The sequence below is a fragment of the Orcinus orca genome, chromosome 21 (assembly GCF_937001465.1).
Source record: "Orcinus orca chromosome 21, mOrcOrc1.1, whole genome shotgun sequence".
Taxonomy (NCBI): Eukaryota; Metazoa; Chordata; class Mammalia; order Artiodactyla; family Delphinidae; genus Orcinus; species Orcinus orca.
The window spans coordinates 13,017,246-13,036,794 of NC_064579.1; the positions used below are offsets into that span (position 1 = coordinate 13,017,246).

General features: G+C 42.0%; 1 protein-coding gene and 1 long non-coding RNA gene across 5 annotated transcripts in view; one reads left to right on the forward strand and one right to left on the reverse strand.

Annotated features, from left to right (window-relative positions):
* TNKS (tankyrase) overlaps nt 1-6,746 on the reverse strand; it is a 176,695-nt gene extending 169,949 nt beyond the window's left edge. For 2 of the 3 annotated variants that reach the window (XR_004475386.2, XM_033400604.2), the window contains exon 1: nt 6,040-6,746. Coding sequence is in view for 2 of the 3 variants with exons in the window: in XM_033400604.2 (XP_033256495.1) it covers nt 6,040-6,712 (673 nt within the window). In the remaining variant the exon portion in view is untranslated. The remainder of the gene's footprint in view (nt 1-6,039) is intronic. The other variant, XM_004277152.4, reaches the window with a different exon arrangement.
* The window catches only part of LOC125962827 (uncharacterized), a 99,091-nt gene continuing 85,869 nt past the window's right edge, over nt 6,328-19,549 (forward strand). For both annotated transcript variants that reach the window (XR_007474589.1, XR_007474590.1), the window contains exon 1: nt 6,328-6,452. This is a non-coding gene — a long non-coding RNA (uncharacterized LOC125962827). The remainder of the gene's footprint in view (nt 6,453-19,549) is intronic.

The window sequence follows — 19,549 nt, forward strand, 5'->3', positions numbered from 1 at the left end:
CATCCCTATAGACAATATACTAGAAGAAAATGCCCAAAAAAGACAAAATTATGCTCTACTATTTCAATAATAGCTAAAAGACAATGTGAAAATGATGTAAGATATGAAAAACTAGCATATGTGAATTAGAAATAAGATGACAGAACTCAGAAAATAATTCAAAATAAAAGAAAAGGTTATTCCAGAAGTAAAGACTAAACAAGAAGGAAAACAAAAATGAAAAACAAAATACCACAGACAATGTCTTACGACAGGGATCAGCGAACTACAACACTTGTGCCAAATATGGCCACTACCTATTTTTATAAATAAAGTTTTATTGGAATATAACAATACCCATTCATTTATGTATTGTCTATGGATATTTTCATGGCACAAAAGCAGAGCTGACCAGTTGACAGAGAGACCACAGAGGGCATGAAGCCTAAAATATTTACTGTCTGGCCATATATAGAAAAACTTTCCTAACTCCTGCCTTATGAGAAATGAAAGGTAAAAGGGGAAGACCTAAATAGACATTTCTCCAAAGAAGATATACAGATTGCCAACAAACACATGAAAGAATGCTCAACATCACTAATCATTAGAGAAATGCAAATCAAAACTACAATGAGGTATCACCTCACACCGGTCAGAATGGGTATCATCAAAAAATCTACAAGCAGGGCTTCCCTGGTGGTGCAATGGTTGAGAGTCCACCTGCCGATGCAGGGGACACGGGTTCATGCCCCGGTCCAGGAAGATCCCACATGCTGCAGAGCAGCTAGGCCCGTGAGCCATGGCCGCTGAGCCTGCGCGTCCGGAGCCTGTGCTCCGTAATGGGAGAGGCCACAACAGTGAGAGGCCCGCATACCGCAAAAAAAAAAAAAAATCTACAAGCAATAAATGCTGGAGAGGGTGTGGAAAAAAGGGAACCCTCTTGCACTGTTGGTGGGAATGTAAATTGATACAGCCACTATGCAGAACAGTATGGAGGTTCCTTACAAAACTAAAAATAGAACTACCATACAACCCAGCAATCCCACTACTGGGCATATACCCTGAGAAAACCACAATTCAAAAAGAGTCATGTACCACAACGTTCACTGCAGCTCTATTTACAATAGCCAGGACGTGGAAGCAACCTAAGTGTCCATCGACAGATGAATGGATAAAGAAGATGTGGCACATATATACAATGGAATATTACTCAGCCATAAAAAGAAACGAAATTGAGTTATTTGTAGTGAGGTGGATGGACCTAGCATCTGTCATACAGAGTGAAGTAAGTCAGAAAGAGAAAAACAAATATCATACGCTAACACATATATATGGAATCTAAAAAAAAAAAAAAAAAAGCTTCTGATGAACCTAGGGCCAGGACAGGAATAAAGACGCAGACGTAGAGAATGGGCGTGAGGACATAGGGAGGGGGATGGGTAAGCTGGGGCAAAGTGAGAGAGTAGCATTGACCTATATACACTACCAAATGTAAAACGGATAGTTAGAGGGAAGCAGCTGCATAGCACAGGGAGATGAGCTCGGTGCTTTCTGACCACCTAGAGGGGTGGGATAGGGAGGGTGGGATAGGGAGAGTGGGAGGGAGAACACAAGAGAGAGGGGATATGGGGATATATGCATACGTACAGCTGATTCACTTTGTCATAAAGCAGAAACTAACACACCATTGTAAGGCAATTATACTCCAATAAAGATATTAAAAATAAAATAGTATAATCAAGGACCTTGCCAGACAATAGAAAGTATAGAAAGATTCCCATTCCAGGACTGAAGCATTCTGACTCATTTTTTTACCCACTGATGGGCAACAGTTTAGAGAACACAGTGTTTTTTTTTTTTTACTAGAAACTACATTTGTACAGTGAAGTGGGGGGAGGGATAAGCATGGACATGCTGAAAAAAATCAGGAGAAAAAGAAGTGAGTCAGGCAACCTCTACATAGTTAAATGTGTGTTGATGTAGAAACCACTCAAATCAAAAGAAAGCATAAAACTGCCCTACATATTTTGCTGGTTTTGATACTGAAGTACCTCATATTACATGTCCTAATTCAAGTCATATGTTAATTAATGTTAACCATTAAAGTTAACCAGGAAGCCTATTTCAAAATTTCTTCAATTTAAAGTAAATACCGTGAAATTTCAGAATTCAATGCTTCGTTAAACCTTTTTTCTTTTCTTTTTTTTTTTAATAAAGACGTCATCGGAACTTTTCTTTAAAAAGAGACGTCATCAGGGGGGATTCCCTGGTGGCGCAGTGGTTGGGAGTCCGCCTGCCAATGCAAGGGACACGGGTTCGTGCCCCGGTCCGGGAGGATCCCACATGCCGCGGAACGGCTGGGCCCGTGAGCCATGGCCGCTGAGAGCCTGCGCGTCCGGAGCCTGTGCTCCGCAACGGGAGAGGCCACAACAGTGAGAGGCCCGCGTATAACAAAAATATGTCACTACTAGGAACTGAACTCAGGAGATATATCGTTCTAAATTAATACTATTTCTAAAGCTTTGACTACTATCCTTTGAACAATAGAAAACCAGGGTCAAGAATCTTAATTGTAGAAGAAAAAATCTTATATAAACTCGTCAACAATAAAAGACTGGATCATTTTGATATGGCTATCTTAAGAAGGTATTAGAAATAGTACTTTAAGAACCTGTATCAACAGTGGAAACTGAAGACTATGTTTCTAGTTGTGGATAGGGTTATTCCATTATTAATACTGTCTCTAAGCTACATTTTAAACTAATAATTATCACAATCCACAGTGAGATAGAAAGGATTCTTAATTCTGCTGCTGGAAAGAATTATGGTTAAAAAAAAGCATAAGGATTTAAATATGAGTATGAGTTCATACCACTTCAGAGGGTCTTAAAAATGGTTTCATTTCACTCTATAGAACTATATTTATATTTAAATGGAAATAAAGGCATTAATTAACATTCTTCCTTCCTATCTTTGCTTGGCTAGCTTGGACTCATCCTTTAAATCCCTGTTTTAAACAATCTCTTTAGAAAGACTTCTTCTTTAAATGATCTAAAATCAGGACAAGAGTCCTTACTGCCTGCTCCAAAAGAGAGTATAGTGTACTCTTCCTGTCACTCTAGGTTATACACTTTGTGCGGTTTTGTTGTTGTTGTTATTTAATTTCCCCCCCCAGACTGAAGCTCCATAAGGGTAAGGACTACCTGCCACTTGAAAATTGTGTCAGTGTTTAACACCAACCTATGATAAGTAATAAAAGAATCGTGCAACAAAAGAACTACAATTTTTAAACCTTTCCATCCAAGGGACTGTACCAATTTCCTATCTTTAAAACAGCTCTTCCATGACATTCAGTGACTAGCATTCTAACCAACTAATAGTCAACTGAGAATTACTTTTAATTATCCAGGCTACACATGATGGAGAAGACTAGATTTAACAAAGCTTTAATGCTTTAATGCTAGGAACACAAACATGAAAGCATGGTAAATTGACTACAGGGTGTTGTGCATTTAGACCATGGAGAGTCTTACTGTTTTTGTTCTTTTTTCCACACTGAACTAAAAAAAATTATTTTTTTTCTCTAAAAAAGCCAGTTCAAGATTAGGTTCTCATAACTACAACATAATTACAGGGCTGTTTTACTGTTTGTCTTCTAGCTTATCTGGGTACACATAAAACTAAAACAGAATATAAAGTAACTATTGTGGCAAACAGAAGATGTGATTTGGGAGATAAGCACTATTTTATGTGTGACTAATCCTAAATCAGTACATTATTACCCAAATTAATATAACTAGCTATCACCTGTTAGTGATTCCTTGTAATGCAATATTGTGAGAAATGACAAGATCTGTGAAACAGTGTGTTAAAATAGTCAAATATGGAATAAAGTCTGCAAAAGCAAAAGGTCTCGTTTCATTCATTATAGATCTATCATTTGGCCTAAAGAAAAAGAAATGATTTTTCATCTAAAATAAGCAACACCGTGAGCATGCATCTACTTAAATGGAAGCCTGTTTATGACTCAATTCACTACATTCCTAACAGTAGTGGCTACATTTCAAGAATGGACCCAGCCATCTAATAATGATTTCCTGTAAGTGTTTCTCATATTGTTGATCATGACTCATTAATGGGATCACAAACAGCATTTGTAAGAAAGGAAATGGAATAGGATATAAAATATCAGAGTGCAACACATGCAGCAAGGGATAGAATTGTTTCCTGAAATTTTGACTCAGTTTGTGTGTGGGTGACAATATACTGCTAAGTATGGGCTGCAAAAAATAAAATGTGTGAACACTATTCCTGGAGTATATGCCCCCAATTACTTCTTCCCCCCAAACACTGCCAAAGTAGAAACTCCATCAAAATTACTCACAAAAAAGAAAAGTGACCTTAAACTTGGTATGTTATAATTGTTTAAACTTGATATCACAAACTCTAAAGTCAAAGTTTAAATCCAGGTTCCACTACTTCTAGTGAACGTGGGCTTATTTAAGCAGTATGTGCTCCACTTGTGTCACCTATAAAATGAAGATAAAAATATTTTCCAAGTTGTGGTAAAAATAAATAATGTATTTAGTAAGTTTAACATATGCTTTACCATTAACAGAAAAAACTGAAGGAGAAACTTAGCAGAAGTAATCTTCAGGGTATTACCTCTGATGTTTGTGTGTGTGTGCCTGGTGCTTTTTCATTGTATATATTTCTATACTACATTAATTTTACAATGTACATACAACATATACATTTTTAATGTAGCGTTTCTAATGTATATAACATTACCTTTATTTTTTTTAATTTATAAAACTATTTATTTATTGGCTGAGTTTGGTCTTTGTTGCTGTGCGCGGGCTTTCTCTATTTGCAGAGAGAGGGCGCTACTCTTTGTTGCGGCGCGCGGGCTTCTCACTGCGGTGGCTTCTCTTGTTGAGGAGCACGGGCTCTAGGCGTGCGGGCTCAGTAGTTGTGGCGCGCAGGCTCTAGAGGGCAGTCGCATGGGCTTAGTTGCTCCACAGCTTGTGGAATCTTCCCAGACCAGGGCTCAAACCCGTGTCCCCTGCATTGGCAGGCAGATTCTTAACCATTGTGCCACCAGGGAAGCCCTACCTTTATTTTTAAAAATATCAATAGTAGGTATCTAGGCAGTGAGATTATGGTCCTTTTTGTTTTATATTTCTCTGTATTTTATAAAAATATGTTATGTGTTTTTAAAAGAAAATAGTCAACTACTTGCTCAAAAAAAAAAAAAAAAAAAGACAAAAGTGTGTAGTGCTCCAGTGTTTAGGAATTAGCATTGTGGGGGGAGAACTTACGCGCCAGATGCTTCTCACTAAATCCTCACACAACCTCAGTGTATCACTTTTGCCCAAGAGAAAATGGAGGCAATTGAGATAAGGTAAACTGTCTGTTACAAAACTAACAAACAGCAGTGTCCATAACTTCAAAGCCTATATTTCTTCCGCCATCACATAATGCATCCAAATAGTCTTCTCCAGTTGTTTCATACAAGCACCTTTCGATCTACCCAACTGGACTGTAAACTCCTTGCAAAAGGGGGGAAAGTTTCACTAACTTTATTTATGTCTCTCATTGGCCCACTAAGACTACGATAGCTACTTCTACACTTGTCGAGTTACATTAAACTTCTTTTGGTCTATACTGTCCTCCTGGGACCTACTCTTGCAAAAACGAAATAAACTAGCAAACAAACGACAAAACTACTCTAACACTGTTCAGATCTAACTTTATTCCTGCACACTCGTAACTGAAAAAGTTTAAGTATACCCATATCCTGAGTACCAGTAAAGAAGTTTGGGGATGAGTACAAGGATCACTGTGCAAACACTAAAAAGAATGGATTCACACGTTCCCCTACCACGCCCCCCGTCACCCAGGCACCACCTAAAGAAAGGAACCTCAAGTCTTCCCGAGAAGTGTTGAAGAACCATAACCACGCCCCCATTGTTCCATCATAATAACTTGTTTTCTTTCCCGACCCGGACCCCCGTCCCCGACACCAAAACCCTTAATAAGCAATTCAAAGTCTCTGACCTGCAGCGAAGTGCAGGGGAGAAGACTTCCGGCCGGCCATGTCCTTAGCATTCACGTTTGCCGCGTCCACCAGCCTCTTTACCCGGGACACGTCCCCATTGCGACAGGCCTCCAACAGTTCCCGGAGGGCCCCGCTCACTGCTGGGACCCCTGGCCCAGGTCCTGCTGCCCCAGGTCCCAATGTTGCTGTGGTGCTAACTCCGGCCGCCTCGGGGCTCTCCGACAAGCTCGATCCGGGGGAGGATGGAGAGGAAGATGAGGAAGAAGTCGGGGAAGAAGAGGACGACGGTGAATTGTTACTGCCACCGCCGGCTGGGCTGGGAGCGACCCCGACGGCAGATGAGGCAGGAAGAGCCGGGACCACGGGAGCGGCGGCGACGGTACAGACTGTGCTCGTGGTACTGCAACAGCTGGTACTGTCAACCGGGTCCGGGGATCGGGGCCTGTCGGGCGGATCCCGACTGCCATCCCCCTCCGGCAGCGCTAGGCCGTGCCGCGGGGAGGCGAAGGGGGCCAGGCCACCCACCGTAGGGGAGGCTGGGGTGGTCCCCGGGGCCAGGCCGGGGCTGAGTGGGGGGGGAGGTGGCGGCGGCGGCGCCGAAGCCCCTGGGGCGGGCTGGAGCTGTTGTTGATGATGGTGGTGATGATGCTGAGAGCGACGCGACGCCGCCATCTTCGGACTCCCCCAGCACTGTCACTGCGGCAACGGCCCCACCGCCCGCCCTCACTTCCGACTGCTGGACCAATTAGCACCCAGCGCACAGGAAATGATGCTGGAGCGGTGGGCGGGGTCAGAGAGTGGGCGGGAAGTATTGGGAGCTCCGAGAACCGCCGCGGAAGGGGGCGTCGCCCTGTAGCTGAGGGGCGGGCTTTGTGACTCCTTGGCGGGCTGGCCGGGGAGATTTGAAAGCTGGAGCCAGCCTAGGCTTAAACGGGAAGCTTTTCCTGCCTTTCTCACTTTTCAGCCTGCTTACCTTGCCCTGTTCCGTTCAGTTGCCAGGTCTTCTTCAGTCTTCCTTTTCTTGCTCCAGAGCCTGCTATTGAGGTGGAACTCTGTGCAAGGTATGTGTCGTTTAACAAATATCAAGTGCCCTTGTCTGAAAAATGGACTAGTATCTACCTCACAGAATTGTTAACGGGATTAAATGAGCTAACATATACAGAGTGCTCCGTACGTTAATAAAACACAACTATAATTAGCCCATTGGTAAATTTTATTTGAAATGCAGACTTTTCCCCCTCCCCGTCCCCCCCAGTTAATCCCTTGGTCTCTCTATCCCTTCTCTATGAGAGTTCTCACTTTATGTATTGTACTTCGTTAATATCCCATTTTAAAATAGTGGTTCGGATTGCCAGGATTGAAATTCAAGCTCTGTCTTGAACGAGCTGTGTAAATTTGGACAAGCTATTTAACCCCTCTGTGTCTCAGGTTCCCCTCTGCAAAATGGAATTAATAGTTCAATAAATGTTAACTATTAAAATTGTGGTTTTTTCTATTCTATTATCTCTGTACTTTTATTTCTCACCTTAAGCTTGACCCAAATAATTACGAATATGTTCCTTTCTTTTGAATTCTTTTTAGCTGACCTTCTCATGTCTGTTCCTCTCATCCCTCCTCTCTCCCCCTCCCAAACTAAGATAAAAACCTGACTGCTCTCCATCCATCACTCACCTTCAGAAGCCATTCTTCAGCAATTACTTTATCTCTTTTTCCTCTGCCTATACCTACTTTTTTTGTCTACCATCAAAAGAAATGTACCAATGAATGGGATAATCTCAGTAAGGTCTGCATTTCCTGCCTCCTGTTTAATAGTAAACTAGGCATTTTGGAAATTTAGACAAACAGCATTATTCCAAGAGAGTGGACACAAATGGAGCTTCTGTGTCTTAAGAAAAACCCAAGATTTAGATGGGTCAAGTAGAAATTTCGCTTCGCAAAATACCAAACTATGTGATAAATTTTTCTTTCACATGTTCATTATGAAATATAAGTGTGATGCTAATATTCCCATCCACATAAATAGGTAAGTTTCTTTAGGACTACCATCTAAATACAACAAGGTCAGGAACATAATATTATGAGTGACGTTTATTGTCATCTAGTCTGGGGTTGCAGATTATAACTCTAACATTATCCATGTGTTTTATAAATTTGTGCTATTGTTCACATATTGACAAATGTGTGGCTGGATAGGAAGACTCCATTGGTGTAACTAAAATCTGTCCACAACACACATTCTCCTGGTTTTGAATCATAATGCACAGCAGAGGGTGGCATTGAGGAGTGGGGGTGAATTAACATGATGCATTAGATGCCCATAACTCACCTTGTGCCCCCTTGACTATGACATTCTCCCTGAATGGGAAACATAGGAATTATCTCACTGGGTACCCTGATGGCCAGTTACTCATAGATCACAAGAAGTAGTAATGTTCACCCAAATTCAAAATGCATCTAGCATGTCTGTTTATCAGTACAAAATAAATTTTAAAGTTTCTGCTGGTTGAGATAAAAAGGCTGAATTGCCTGAAACTATTCTACTGGTAAACTGTGCCTGAAAATGTGTTCAATCAATTGGAAATTGCTTTTTTCCCCTCCGCTGGAAAGTAGTAAAAGTACTTAACATTAAGTATTTATAAGGTTTGGGTTTATATGGACTAACGTTGAGCTCTAAACATGAAAAAGCAGATACCATTACCTGATCTTTTATAGCTAAACAATTCCATGAGGGATGCACTGTACCCTCGTGAAAAGAGCAAAGCTTATAGTAAAACAAACCTGGGATTGAATCACATCTCTAATGATTACTAGTTGGCTAGTCTTGGTAGATATGCTTCAGCTCTGTCATTCTAAAATTCTGATTTTATTGTAGCATTGTCGTGAGGATTAAAAGTCCTGGGTGTTTTGTAAGCACACCTTGATTGTTAGTTTCATGCTCTAACGTGTCATACATAAAGTGTTAATAGCCACTATCGGTAGCTGTCTCCTCACAACTTCCTTTACGACAAAGATAATGACTAGAAATAAATAGCCACTATTTTACATGTAACATGAATCTTAGGCAGAGAAAAATCAGGTTGAATTGTTTCTTCATCTGAAAATTCAAGATTTCATACGGGCCCTGACTGTTTCCAATAATTGTTGCAGATCAAATTTGTGTAGCATCTTACCATTTTCAAAAATGTTTTCAGAAAAATCATGTCCAAGTGGTATAAAAATGTGAGCACATAGCACTCTCTTAAGCCACATGTTGTTGATACAAAGGAAAGAGCCACCAACTCAAAGGTCACTCACCTTCTGGACCGTGTTGTGATGTTTGTTTTTCCCCCAAAGGACACACTTTGTAAATTACACAACGTGAACTTGTGCAGTCTCCATATTTCAATTAGACTTGGTGTGTTTATTCCATTCATATGCTTCCCAGTAATCTGCTCCACATTCACGTTCACTGGTAGTGGCTCCAATCTACTAAGTCCACTTATTGTTTGATGCTCTGTGCAATGCCTCTTCTGCAACCACAGCCCAAGCTAAAGCTATAGTTTGGCGGAGGCAGTGCCATTTCCTCACCTGGGCCTTAGAAAAAGATAATGTTATCCTTATGTCATTTAATGCCCATGGTGCCAAAGGGCCAGATATCTCTATGAAGATATTACTACTAAGCTAAGAGAATTTTTAGCTGAAGTTTCATCCAGAAACCCAGGAGAATCTTTTTTTGTAAAGCTATAGGTGGGCAATAATTCCAACAGCTGCAATCATGCCAACCACATTGTATCAGAGAAGATTTTATTTAAAAAGCAAAGCAACTATTACAAGGCAGGAAAATTACAGTAATTTAAAGATCCCCTATATATTAGTTTATTAGCATCCCCCTGCTTGGAAATTTTCAGTAGCTTTATATCTTTTACACAGCAGGGTCCTCTGCATGTTGCTCACAAGACATCCGTAGTCTGCCCTTTTGATAACTTGGCTTTTCTCCGAGTATGGTCTGTACACTTGGGAGGAGTATTGAGTTGAGCCAGGAGTGTTAGTTCCAGGCAGAGAGGCAATATAAATATAAGACAGTAGTTAAGAATGTGGATTCTGCATTTAGACTGCTTGGATATGAATCCTAGCTTTGTCACTGGCTAGTTGTGTGTGATTAAAGGATGGCCCACCCTATGTTCTAACAGGGATAAATAAAAACCTACTTGCTGTACTTTAAAAATGGTAAACTAGCTTTCCCACCCAAAGCATTTCTTGTAAACATTTTTTCCACAAGTAATCAAAATCGTACATATATACCTCATTAAGGGTTAGCATGTGGCTTCCTCACTCAAAAAAGATAAATACTTGGTCATAAACAAATTTAGAAAAGTTCCCAAGTTCATAAACATGTTTAGAAAAGTTCCCGAAAGTTCTGGAATATATTGATGAGGAATGATATAACTAGCCAATAATGCATATCTAATGATGTAATATGAAATGATGGCTTACGAAACTTTGCATGTAGCCAATCAGAATAGGGCTGATGCCGCTGCTAACCAATAGATTGTGAGGCACACCTGGAGGGCTCAGCCTCCCCAGTCAGAACACAGGGCCAGCCAGCCAAGCCTTGTTGAGTGTTGATTCCTGCGACTGTCAGGGGTTGCAGGCCCCCACATAATGATGGTGAGCCGTCTCCTACCTCCAGTGGAGATTGGAGCAAAGAACTCTGGGAGCAGAGATCACCAGACCTACTGGCTGGAAATAAGTGGCAGCCGAGGGAGCAAGAGGCACTAGTCTATCCCAGAACAGGATTCCACCCGCTTCTCCAGGCGCTGACTCCTCTTGCCTGCTGGCATTGTTTGGCTTGTTGAAGGAAATAAATGAGTGAAACCTGTTTGAGTTAAATGGTGTGTGTGTGTGTGTGCGCGTGTGCGCGTGCGCGTGCGTGTGCGTGTGGGTGTGTGTGTGCGCGTGTGCGTGTGCGTGTGCGTGTGTGTGCGCGTGTGCGTGTGTGTGTGTGCGCGTGTGTGTGCGTGTGCGTGTGCGCGTGCGCGTGTGTGCGTGCGCAGTTTCTCTTGTTGCGCATTCCTTCATATCGTCTTTGAAGATGTTGCTCAAAATAAAACATTGAATAATCCAGAAGTTATTCAACCTCCGTAAACCCATCTGCAAGGTGGGGGTATTAAGAGTTGTGAGAAATAAATGAGTTAATATATGCCACGTGCTTAGAACAGCTTCTGGCACATGCTAAATGCTATGTAAATGTCAACCGTTATTATCAAAAACTGGAGAAGGCCTCTGGTATGGGACATTAAAGGCTACCTGGGAGACAGCACTGGTTTTGCCTGTCTAATAACAAACAGGTTCCTTTTCACCCAATAATGTTGATATGCAGCCTCTCGTACATACTTCTTTTTTCACAGTGTCTTAAAGGAAGGTCTAATGATCTTGGGAACTGGAAGGGGAAAGGCAGCTATTCCCTCCTGGCTGTAGCCATGATGTGTGTGCTGGGTGCAGTGGGGGGTGGAGACTCTGCAAAGAAGGGATGCTCAGCCTGGAACTTTGCGCATCTCTCCCTCAAAACATTCTGTCCACAGTACTGAGAAACCACAGTGGCTATAGTGTGGGAGTCCACCATAGCCCCCTCAAGGGAAACCAACACAGCCATGGTTCCTGAGGTCAGTGACACATGGATGTCTGCAGAAATCTCCCTCGGAAGTTGAGCTTACCACCATAAGTCACCAAATACATGAGAGGGGCCTACAGCATGAGAGAGAAAATGCGAACCCAACAAATGAAAGGCCCTGTATCAGAGAAAACATAATAGAACAATCCAACATTCATTTTTATATCCAAATAATAGTGCCCCAAAGATAGCCATGCCCTAATCCCTGGGATCTGTGAATATGTTACCTTACATGGCAAAGTGGATTCAAGGTTGCAGATAGAATTAAGACTGCTAATCAGCAGACCTTAAAATAGGGAGATTTTCTGAAAAGACAATCTAAGGAATGGGAGAAAATATTTGCAGAGGATGCGACTGACAAGGGATTAATTTCTAAAATATACGAACAGCTTATAAAGCTCAATATAAAAAAAAACCCAATCAAAAAATGGGCGGAAGATGTAAATAGACATTTCTCCAAAGAATACGTATAGATGGGCAACAGGCACATGGAACGATGCTCAACATTGCTAATTATTAGAGAAATGCAAATCAAAACTACAATGACGTATCACCTCACACTGCTCAGAATGGCCATCATCAAAAAGTCTACAAATTATAAGTGCTGGCGAGGGTGTAGGGAAAAGGATGAAGGAAGAACGAGGGAATCCTTGCCCTCTTCTTTTCTCTGTGTGTATGTACTTCCTGGGTAATTCCATCCATACCCACGATGCTAATAACACTCAACAGGTAGTCACTTTTTTTTTTTTTTTTTCCTACGGTACGCGGGCCTCTCACTGTTGTGGCCTCTCCCGCTGCGGAGCACAGGCTCCGGACGCGCAGGCTCAGCGGCCATGGCTCACGGGCCCAGCCGCTCCACGGCACGTGGGATCCTCCCGGACGGGAGCACGAACCTGCATCGGCAGGCCGACTCTCAACCACTGCGCCACCAGGGAAGCCAGGTAGTCACTTTTTATTGAGACATTTAAGGTATCTTAGGTTAGTTTTAGCAATCATTAAGCTCAACCACAATGAATGAAGCAGATTTTATCAGGTTAACCAAATTCTTCAATGTCATCTATCCATCCATTTGGTCATTCATCAAATATTTTTGTGTGCATACCAAGTGCCAGGCACAGTTCTACATTCTGAGAATATAGCAGTGAACAAAATAAAACTTCTTGCTCTTGTGAAACTCATATATCCACCCAAGAGACATAGACAATCAGCAAATAGGTAAAACCTATAGCCTGTAGGATGGTGATAAACAATGCTACAGAAAAAATGAGAGCTGGGGAAAAGGGTGATGGAGGTAAGGGTTGTAATTTAAAGGAGCAAGCATGGGTATATCTGGGGGAAGTGCGTTCCAGGGGAAGGCAACAAAAAATACAAAGGCCCTGGGACAGGAGATAGTTGGCTTATTCAGGGAACACCAAGGAAGTTCATGTAGCTGGAGCAGAACGAATGAGGAGGTGAAAAGAAATAGAGTCAAAGAATAACAGAAGATCAGATTGTATTATAAAGTCATAGCAGAGCTGTATTGTAAGTGAGATGTTGGCCACTGAAGGGTTTTGAGCAGAAGAATGGCATTATCTGACCTCTATTTCTAAAAGCTTACTCTAACTGCTGTATTGAAGACAGATTATAGGGTGGAAGAGGCCATTAAAATGTAAGAGATGATGGTGACAAGAAAAGAAGTATGAATGAGTCCAAGGGTTTACCTGAGCATCTGGGAAAAAAAAAAGTTGCCATTTATTACCTGGGGAACAGTTAAGGGAGAAGATGAGGAGTTTGTTTTTGGACTTGTTAAGTTTAAACTTGTTATTAGGCATTCAAGTGTAGATAGTTGGGTATATGAGTCTGGAGTTCAGAGGAGAAGTCAGAATGAAGATATAAACAAGTGAGTCATCAGCATATAGACAATTTCTAAAACCATAAAACTAGATGAGATCACCAAATGAGTCACTATAGCTAGAGAAGAAGTCCAGGGACCGAGCCTTGAGACATTCCAATTCCACTGCTGAGAGAAGCAGGCAACGGAATAAACCTAGTAGAATGCGATATTCTGGACACCAATGAAGGAAGTGATTCAAGGGGGAGAATAGTAGATCAAATTAGAGACCTCAGTTCTTCACCCCTTCCTGTGTCCATACTATTTGCCCTATGACTTTGTAAATACTCTCCTTAAAGATAGAGCATATTCACCAGCCCTTTGATTTTGGGCTCAAAGACATGATTTTTTTGGCCAACAGAATGATGGTGGAGGTGCCCATGCCAGTTCTGAGTCTGGACCTTAGAGGCATCCTGTGTTTGCACTTGCCCTCTTGCAGTCTATCATCAACAGGAGAGAAACGACCTAGTTAACACGCTGGTCCAAGAAAGATTAGAAACTTACGGAACAGATCAGAACCCATCCTGCCACTTGGAGCCCACCCAGCCCAGCTGAGCCAAGCCTACATCAAAAAACCCCTCGTGTGACCCACAGATGAATAAGCAAAAATGTCTTAAACTACTGAGTTTTGGGGTGGTTTTTTACAGAGCACTTTTATAGCAATAGTTGACTGATAACAAGGAAAACAAGGAGATCATAAACTGTCAAATACGACTGATAGGACAAGTAAAATCAGGACTGAGAACTGACCATGAGATTTAACTACGTGGAAGTTACTGGCAACCCTGAAGAGCTGTTTTGTTGAAGCGTTGAGGTGATAGCTTGAATGGAGTAGGTTCAATAGCATGTGGGAAAAGAGGGATTGAAGAAAAATAGTAAAGGCAAATTTTAAAATAAACTTTAGTGCAAAGGGAAGGAGAGAAATAAAGTAGCAACTGGAGGGAGGAGTGATGTCAAGAGAGGGCTTTTTTTAATACAAAAAAAGAATGTATATATGTGTATAACTGAGTCACTTTGCTGTACACAGAGAGTGGCACAACATTGCAGATCAACTATACTTCAGTTAAAAAATTAATAATAAAAAAGAAAGGGCCTTTGTTTATAGATGTACTTTTATTTTCATATTTGTTTTCTATTTTATCATGTTTTTATTAATGAATAAATACTATTTATATCATTTTATAGAATAAGTTTGCAGATGTTTTCAGATATTCCATTAAAGTAGTTAAAATATCATTGTGACTTATTCTACCCAATTTCAAACATTTAGAATATCATATTTGCCAATATCCTCTTTTTTTAATAATAGCTCTATTGAGATACACTTCACATACATTCAATTCACCCATTTAAAGTGTACACACCGGGACTTCCCTGGTGGCACAGTGGTTAAGAATCCACCTGCCAATGCAGGAGACATGGGTTCGATCCCTGGTCCGGGAAGATCTCACATGCCGCAGAGCAACTAAGCCCGTGCACCACAACTACTGAACCCACATGCCACAGCTACTGAAGCCTGCACGCCTAGAGCCCGTGCTCCACAACAAGAGAAGCCACTGCACCGTAACGAAGAGTAGCCCCCGCTCATTGCAACTAGAGAAGGCCCACATGCAGCAACGAAGACCCAGCGCAGCCAAAAATAAATTAAATAAATAAATAAATAAAAATACTGACAGAATTTTAAAAAAAAGTGTACATACCAATGGTTTTTAGTATATTCAGAGTTGTGTAACCATTGACACAATCCCTTTTAGAACATTTCCAGCAACCCAAAAAGAAACCTCATACCCATTATCAGTCACTTAAAAGGGAAGTTTTTAAGATGGAAAAAATAAAAGCATATTTTCATGCTGATAAGAAGAATCTAGTAGAGAGGGGGTAATTCATGATGCAGTAGATATAGGGGAGAATTTCTGGGGCAATATGTCCTCAAGTAGGTAAAAGGGATCAAATCTAGACCACAATAACTTACAGCTCATCCTTAGTATCACAAAAAGGCAGAGTGTATGGGCACAGAAGCAATACATGGCTATACATGGTGGGAGATTGAGAAAGACTCTTGATCACTTCTTCTTTCTTAGTGAAATAGAAAACAGAGAAGAAAGACTGTCTTTGTTTCTCCTTGCATCTCACTGGCCCCAGTTGGGTCACATGCCCATTTCTAAATTAATCCCTGTTGCCAGGAGAAATCCGTGCATTGATTGACTTGGGCTTGTGCTCCTGAACCAACCAACTCTAAGGAAGTTGGGCTTGAGCTAATCATGACCCCCTCCGGGGATCAGTTCACCAAATGGCATGGCTCATGTTGAATGGGAGAAGGTGGAATGGACACTGTGGAGTCACAAAAATGTCCTCCTCACTTTTCACAATCACAATTCATAGCACAGGCTGACCTCAAAGCCCTAGGCAGAGTGTACTAGTTTCCTTCGGCTGCTGTCATAAATTTCCACAAACCTAGTGGCTTAAAACAACACAAATTTATTCTCTTACGGTTCTGGGGTGAGACATTTGCAATCCGTGGCGCTGGGCTAAAGTCAAGGAGTCAACAATGCTGGTTTCTTCTGGGGACTCTGAGGACACAATGTTTGTTTGAGTTTTTCAGCTTCTAGTAGCTGCCAATATTCTTTGAGAGACAGAAGGTGACGTCATGGTGGAAGCAGAAATTGGAGTGATGTGCTTTGGAGGTGAGGGGGTCACAAGTCAGTTTCGCTACGACTCCTCTTGCTTCACTCTTAGAAGGACCGTTGTGATTACATCAGACCCACCCAGATAATCCAGGATAATCTCCCCATCACAAAATCCCTAATTTAATCATATATACAAAGTCTCTTTTGCCATATAAGGTCACATTCATGGGTTCTGGATTTAGGATGTGGGAATATCTGAGGAGCCATTATTCAGCCTACTACAATGAGAATGCCAAAGAGCCCCTCATCTGAAGAGGAGAGAGAGGCTGCCCTAAGGGGCAGATTTGGGTTAATTTACCACATGGAAGGAGCAGAAGAAGACAAAGCATCATATTTAGTCAGAGAACTGCGATGGGGTTAACACTGTCCTTCCTCAGGGGCATGTCAACTTCCTAGCTTCCTATGATAATTTTGTCCACAGAGATCTAGATTGCCTTTCTTTTCCGTGAGACATCACACTGGCCCATCACATTGAGGATAGTATTCTGATTGGACCTAGTGAGCAGGAGTTTGTAATGACTGTGGGCTTATTATTAAGACATTTGCCTGTCAGAGGATGGGAAATAAATCCGAAATTCAGGGGTCTTCTGCCTCTGAAGGGGCATGACAAGATATCCCTCCTAAGGCGAAGGATAAGTTGTTGCATCTGGCCCTCCTACAATCAGAAAAGAGGCACGACGCCTAGTGGGTCTCTTTGGATTTTGGAGGAGACATATTCCTCAGAGCGTATGACTCCAGCCTATTTACTGAGTGACCCCCAAAGCTGCTGGTTTGGTCCAAAACAAGAGGAGGCTCTACAAGTCCATGATGATGTGCAAACTGCTCTGCCGCACAAGCCAGCGGATCTCATGGTGCTTGAGGTGGCAGTGGCGGATAAGGACACTGTTTGGAACCTTTGGCAGCCTCTATATGTGAATCCCAGCACAAACCCTTAGGATTTGGGAGCAAAGTCCTGCCATTCTTTGTGGATAATTATTCTCCTTTTGAGAGACTGGCTTGCTACTGGGTCTTAGAGAGACTGGCTGCTTATGCACGGCTCACCAATTTACCATGTGACCTGAACTGCCCATCGTGAACTGAATGTTGTCTGACCCACAGAGCCATAAAGTTGGGCCTGCACAGCACACTCCGTAATCGAATGGACCTAGTATATAGGAGATCGGGCTTGAGCGGGCCCTGAAGGCACAAGTAAGTTACACGAGGAATTGGCCCAAGTGCCCATGGCTGCCACTCTTACATTATTTTCTCCCAGCCCGCATCTATGGCCTTGTGGGGAGTTCCCTAATGAAGAGAAAACGTGTGCCTGATTTACAGATGGTCCTGCACAATATTCAGGCACCACAATATGTAAGGGCACTGCAGCCCCTTTCTTAGCGGTAAAGGGAAATCCTTCTGTTAACTGAAACTTTGAGGAGCGCACCTGCTTGGCCATTTTGCTTGGAAAAAGAAATGGCCAGATGTGCAATTACATACCAATTCATGGACTGTGGCCAGTGGTTTGACTGGATAGGTAGGGACTTGGAAGGAGTATGATTGGAAAATTAGTGACAAAGAAGTCTTGAGAAGAGGTGGATACAGATAGACCTCTCTAAGTGGGTAAAAAACATGAAGATATTTGTGTCCCATGTCAATACTCACCAACTGGTGGGATTTTAATAATCACGAGGATGGGATGACACGTTCCGTGGATACCAGTCAGCCTTTCCCCCAGCCCCTCTTGTCATCATCCAATGGACCATGAACAAAGTGGCCATGATGGTAGTGATGGAGGTTATGCCTGGGCTCAGCAGCATAGACTTCCACTCTCCAGTGCTGACCAGGCTATAGTCACTGCTGAGGGCCCAGTCTGTCAACAGCAGACACCAAAACCAAGTCCCCAATGTGGCACCAACCTGACGTGATCAGCCAGCTACCTGGTGGCAGGTTGATTACACTGGATCACTTCCAGCAGGAAATGGGCAATGTTTTGTTCCTACTGGAATAGATACGCTAGATATGAATTTGCCTTTCCTGCATGCAATGCTTCTGCCAAAACTGCCGTCTGTGGACTTACAGACTGCCTTATCCACTGTCATAGTATAAGCATTGCTTCTGATCAGGGAGCTCATTTCACACTAAATGAAGTGTGGTAATAGGCCCACGCTCATGGAATTCACTGGTCTTACCAGGTTTCCCATCGACCTAAAACAGGTGGCTTGGTAGAACTGTGGAATGGCCTTCTGAAGAGAGTCAGATATAAGCGCAAGTTAGGTGGCAATACTTGCAGTGTTGGGCAGTGTTCTCTGGGAGGATGTTTATGCTCTAATTCATCATCCAATATATGGTGCTGTTTCTCCGATAGTCAGGATTCATGAATCCAGGAACCAAGGGCTGACTGAATCACTTTCCTATACACCTGAAACTAACACAACATTGTTAATCAACTATACTCCAATATAAAATAATTTTCAAAAAAAGCAGTAGTAGGGCTGCAATGATTGTTGTTGACTGACATCTATCTGACAAGTTGGTGGCTGGGCCATATAGATTGTTAAGTATTTTGAATATCACCCCCGCATATGGGTCCTCACACGCATTGGGTTGCACATATGTACAACTCTACTATGTTGAAAGCTTCATGGAATCACACCTTCAATAATAGTAGTTCTGTTATTTTGTACAAAACTGAAAATCTCACAGATATCCAACAAATACCAATCAGCCAGTTAGGTGCACTGTGTATTCATGAAATACCATCATTGATTACCAAGATCTTGTTATAAATGGTGAGTGGTATTATTGGCATTAAAATCATTGAAGAAGCTGCCCCCGGGCTTCCAGGGTCCCTGTGCTTCTAGAGGGAGGTAGAATGCAGCATAGTTGGTTTCACTCTGTGAGCAGGGTGCCCAGAATCATATCACAATCTCCCTTGGGAGAGCTCCATGCCAACCCAAGGCCACCCGAGGAGAAGTTCTAACGAACACCAGTGATCTGTATCTTGATTAAGTGTCATCTCAGCACCTAACTTGGACAGAATATTTGAACATAGGCTGGCGGTTACAGCACTGCCATTTGGATTTATATCTCAAGCGCACATACACTTCATAAAGGGATCTATTCTATTATCACAAAAGTTTTTCTTGGATTCCATTTCTAGTTTTTTAGAAAAAAAGCAGAGAAAGAAAATGGATAAAATGTGACTAATGTGGGTAATTATCTTTACAATTCTCTCCAATACAGTACTCTCAAGTTCTTTTTATCGTTTTTCTTTCGGCCCTCTGAGAAACAAATCTCTCTGGCAATTTGAACTTATTGAAAATCTT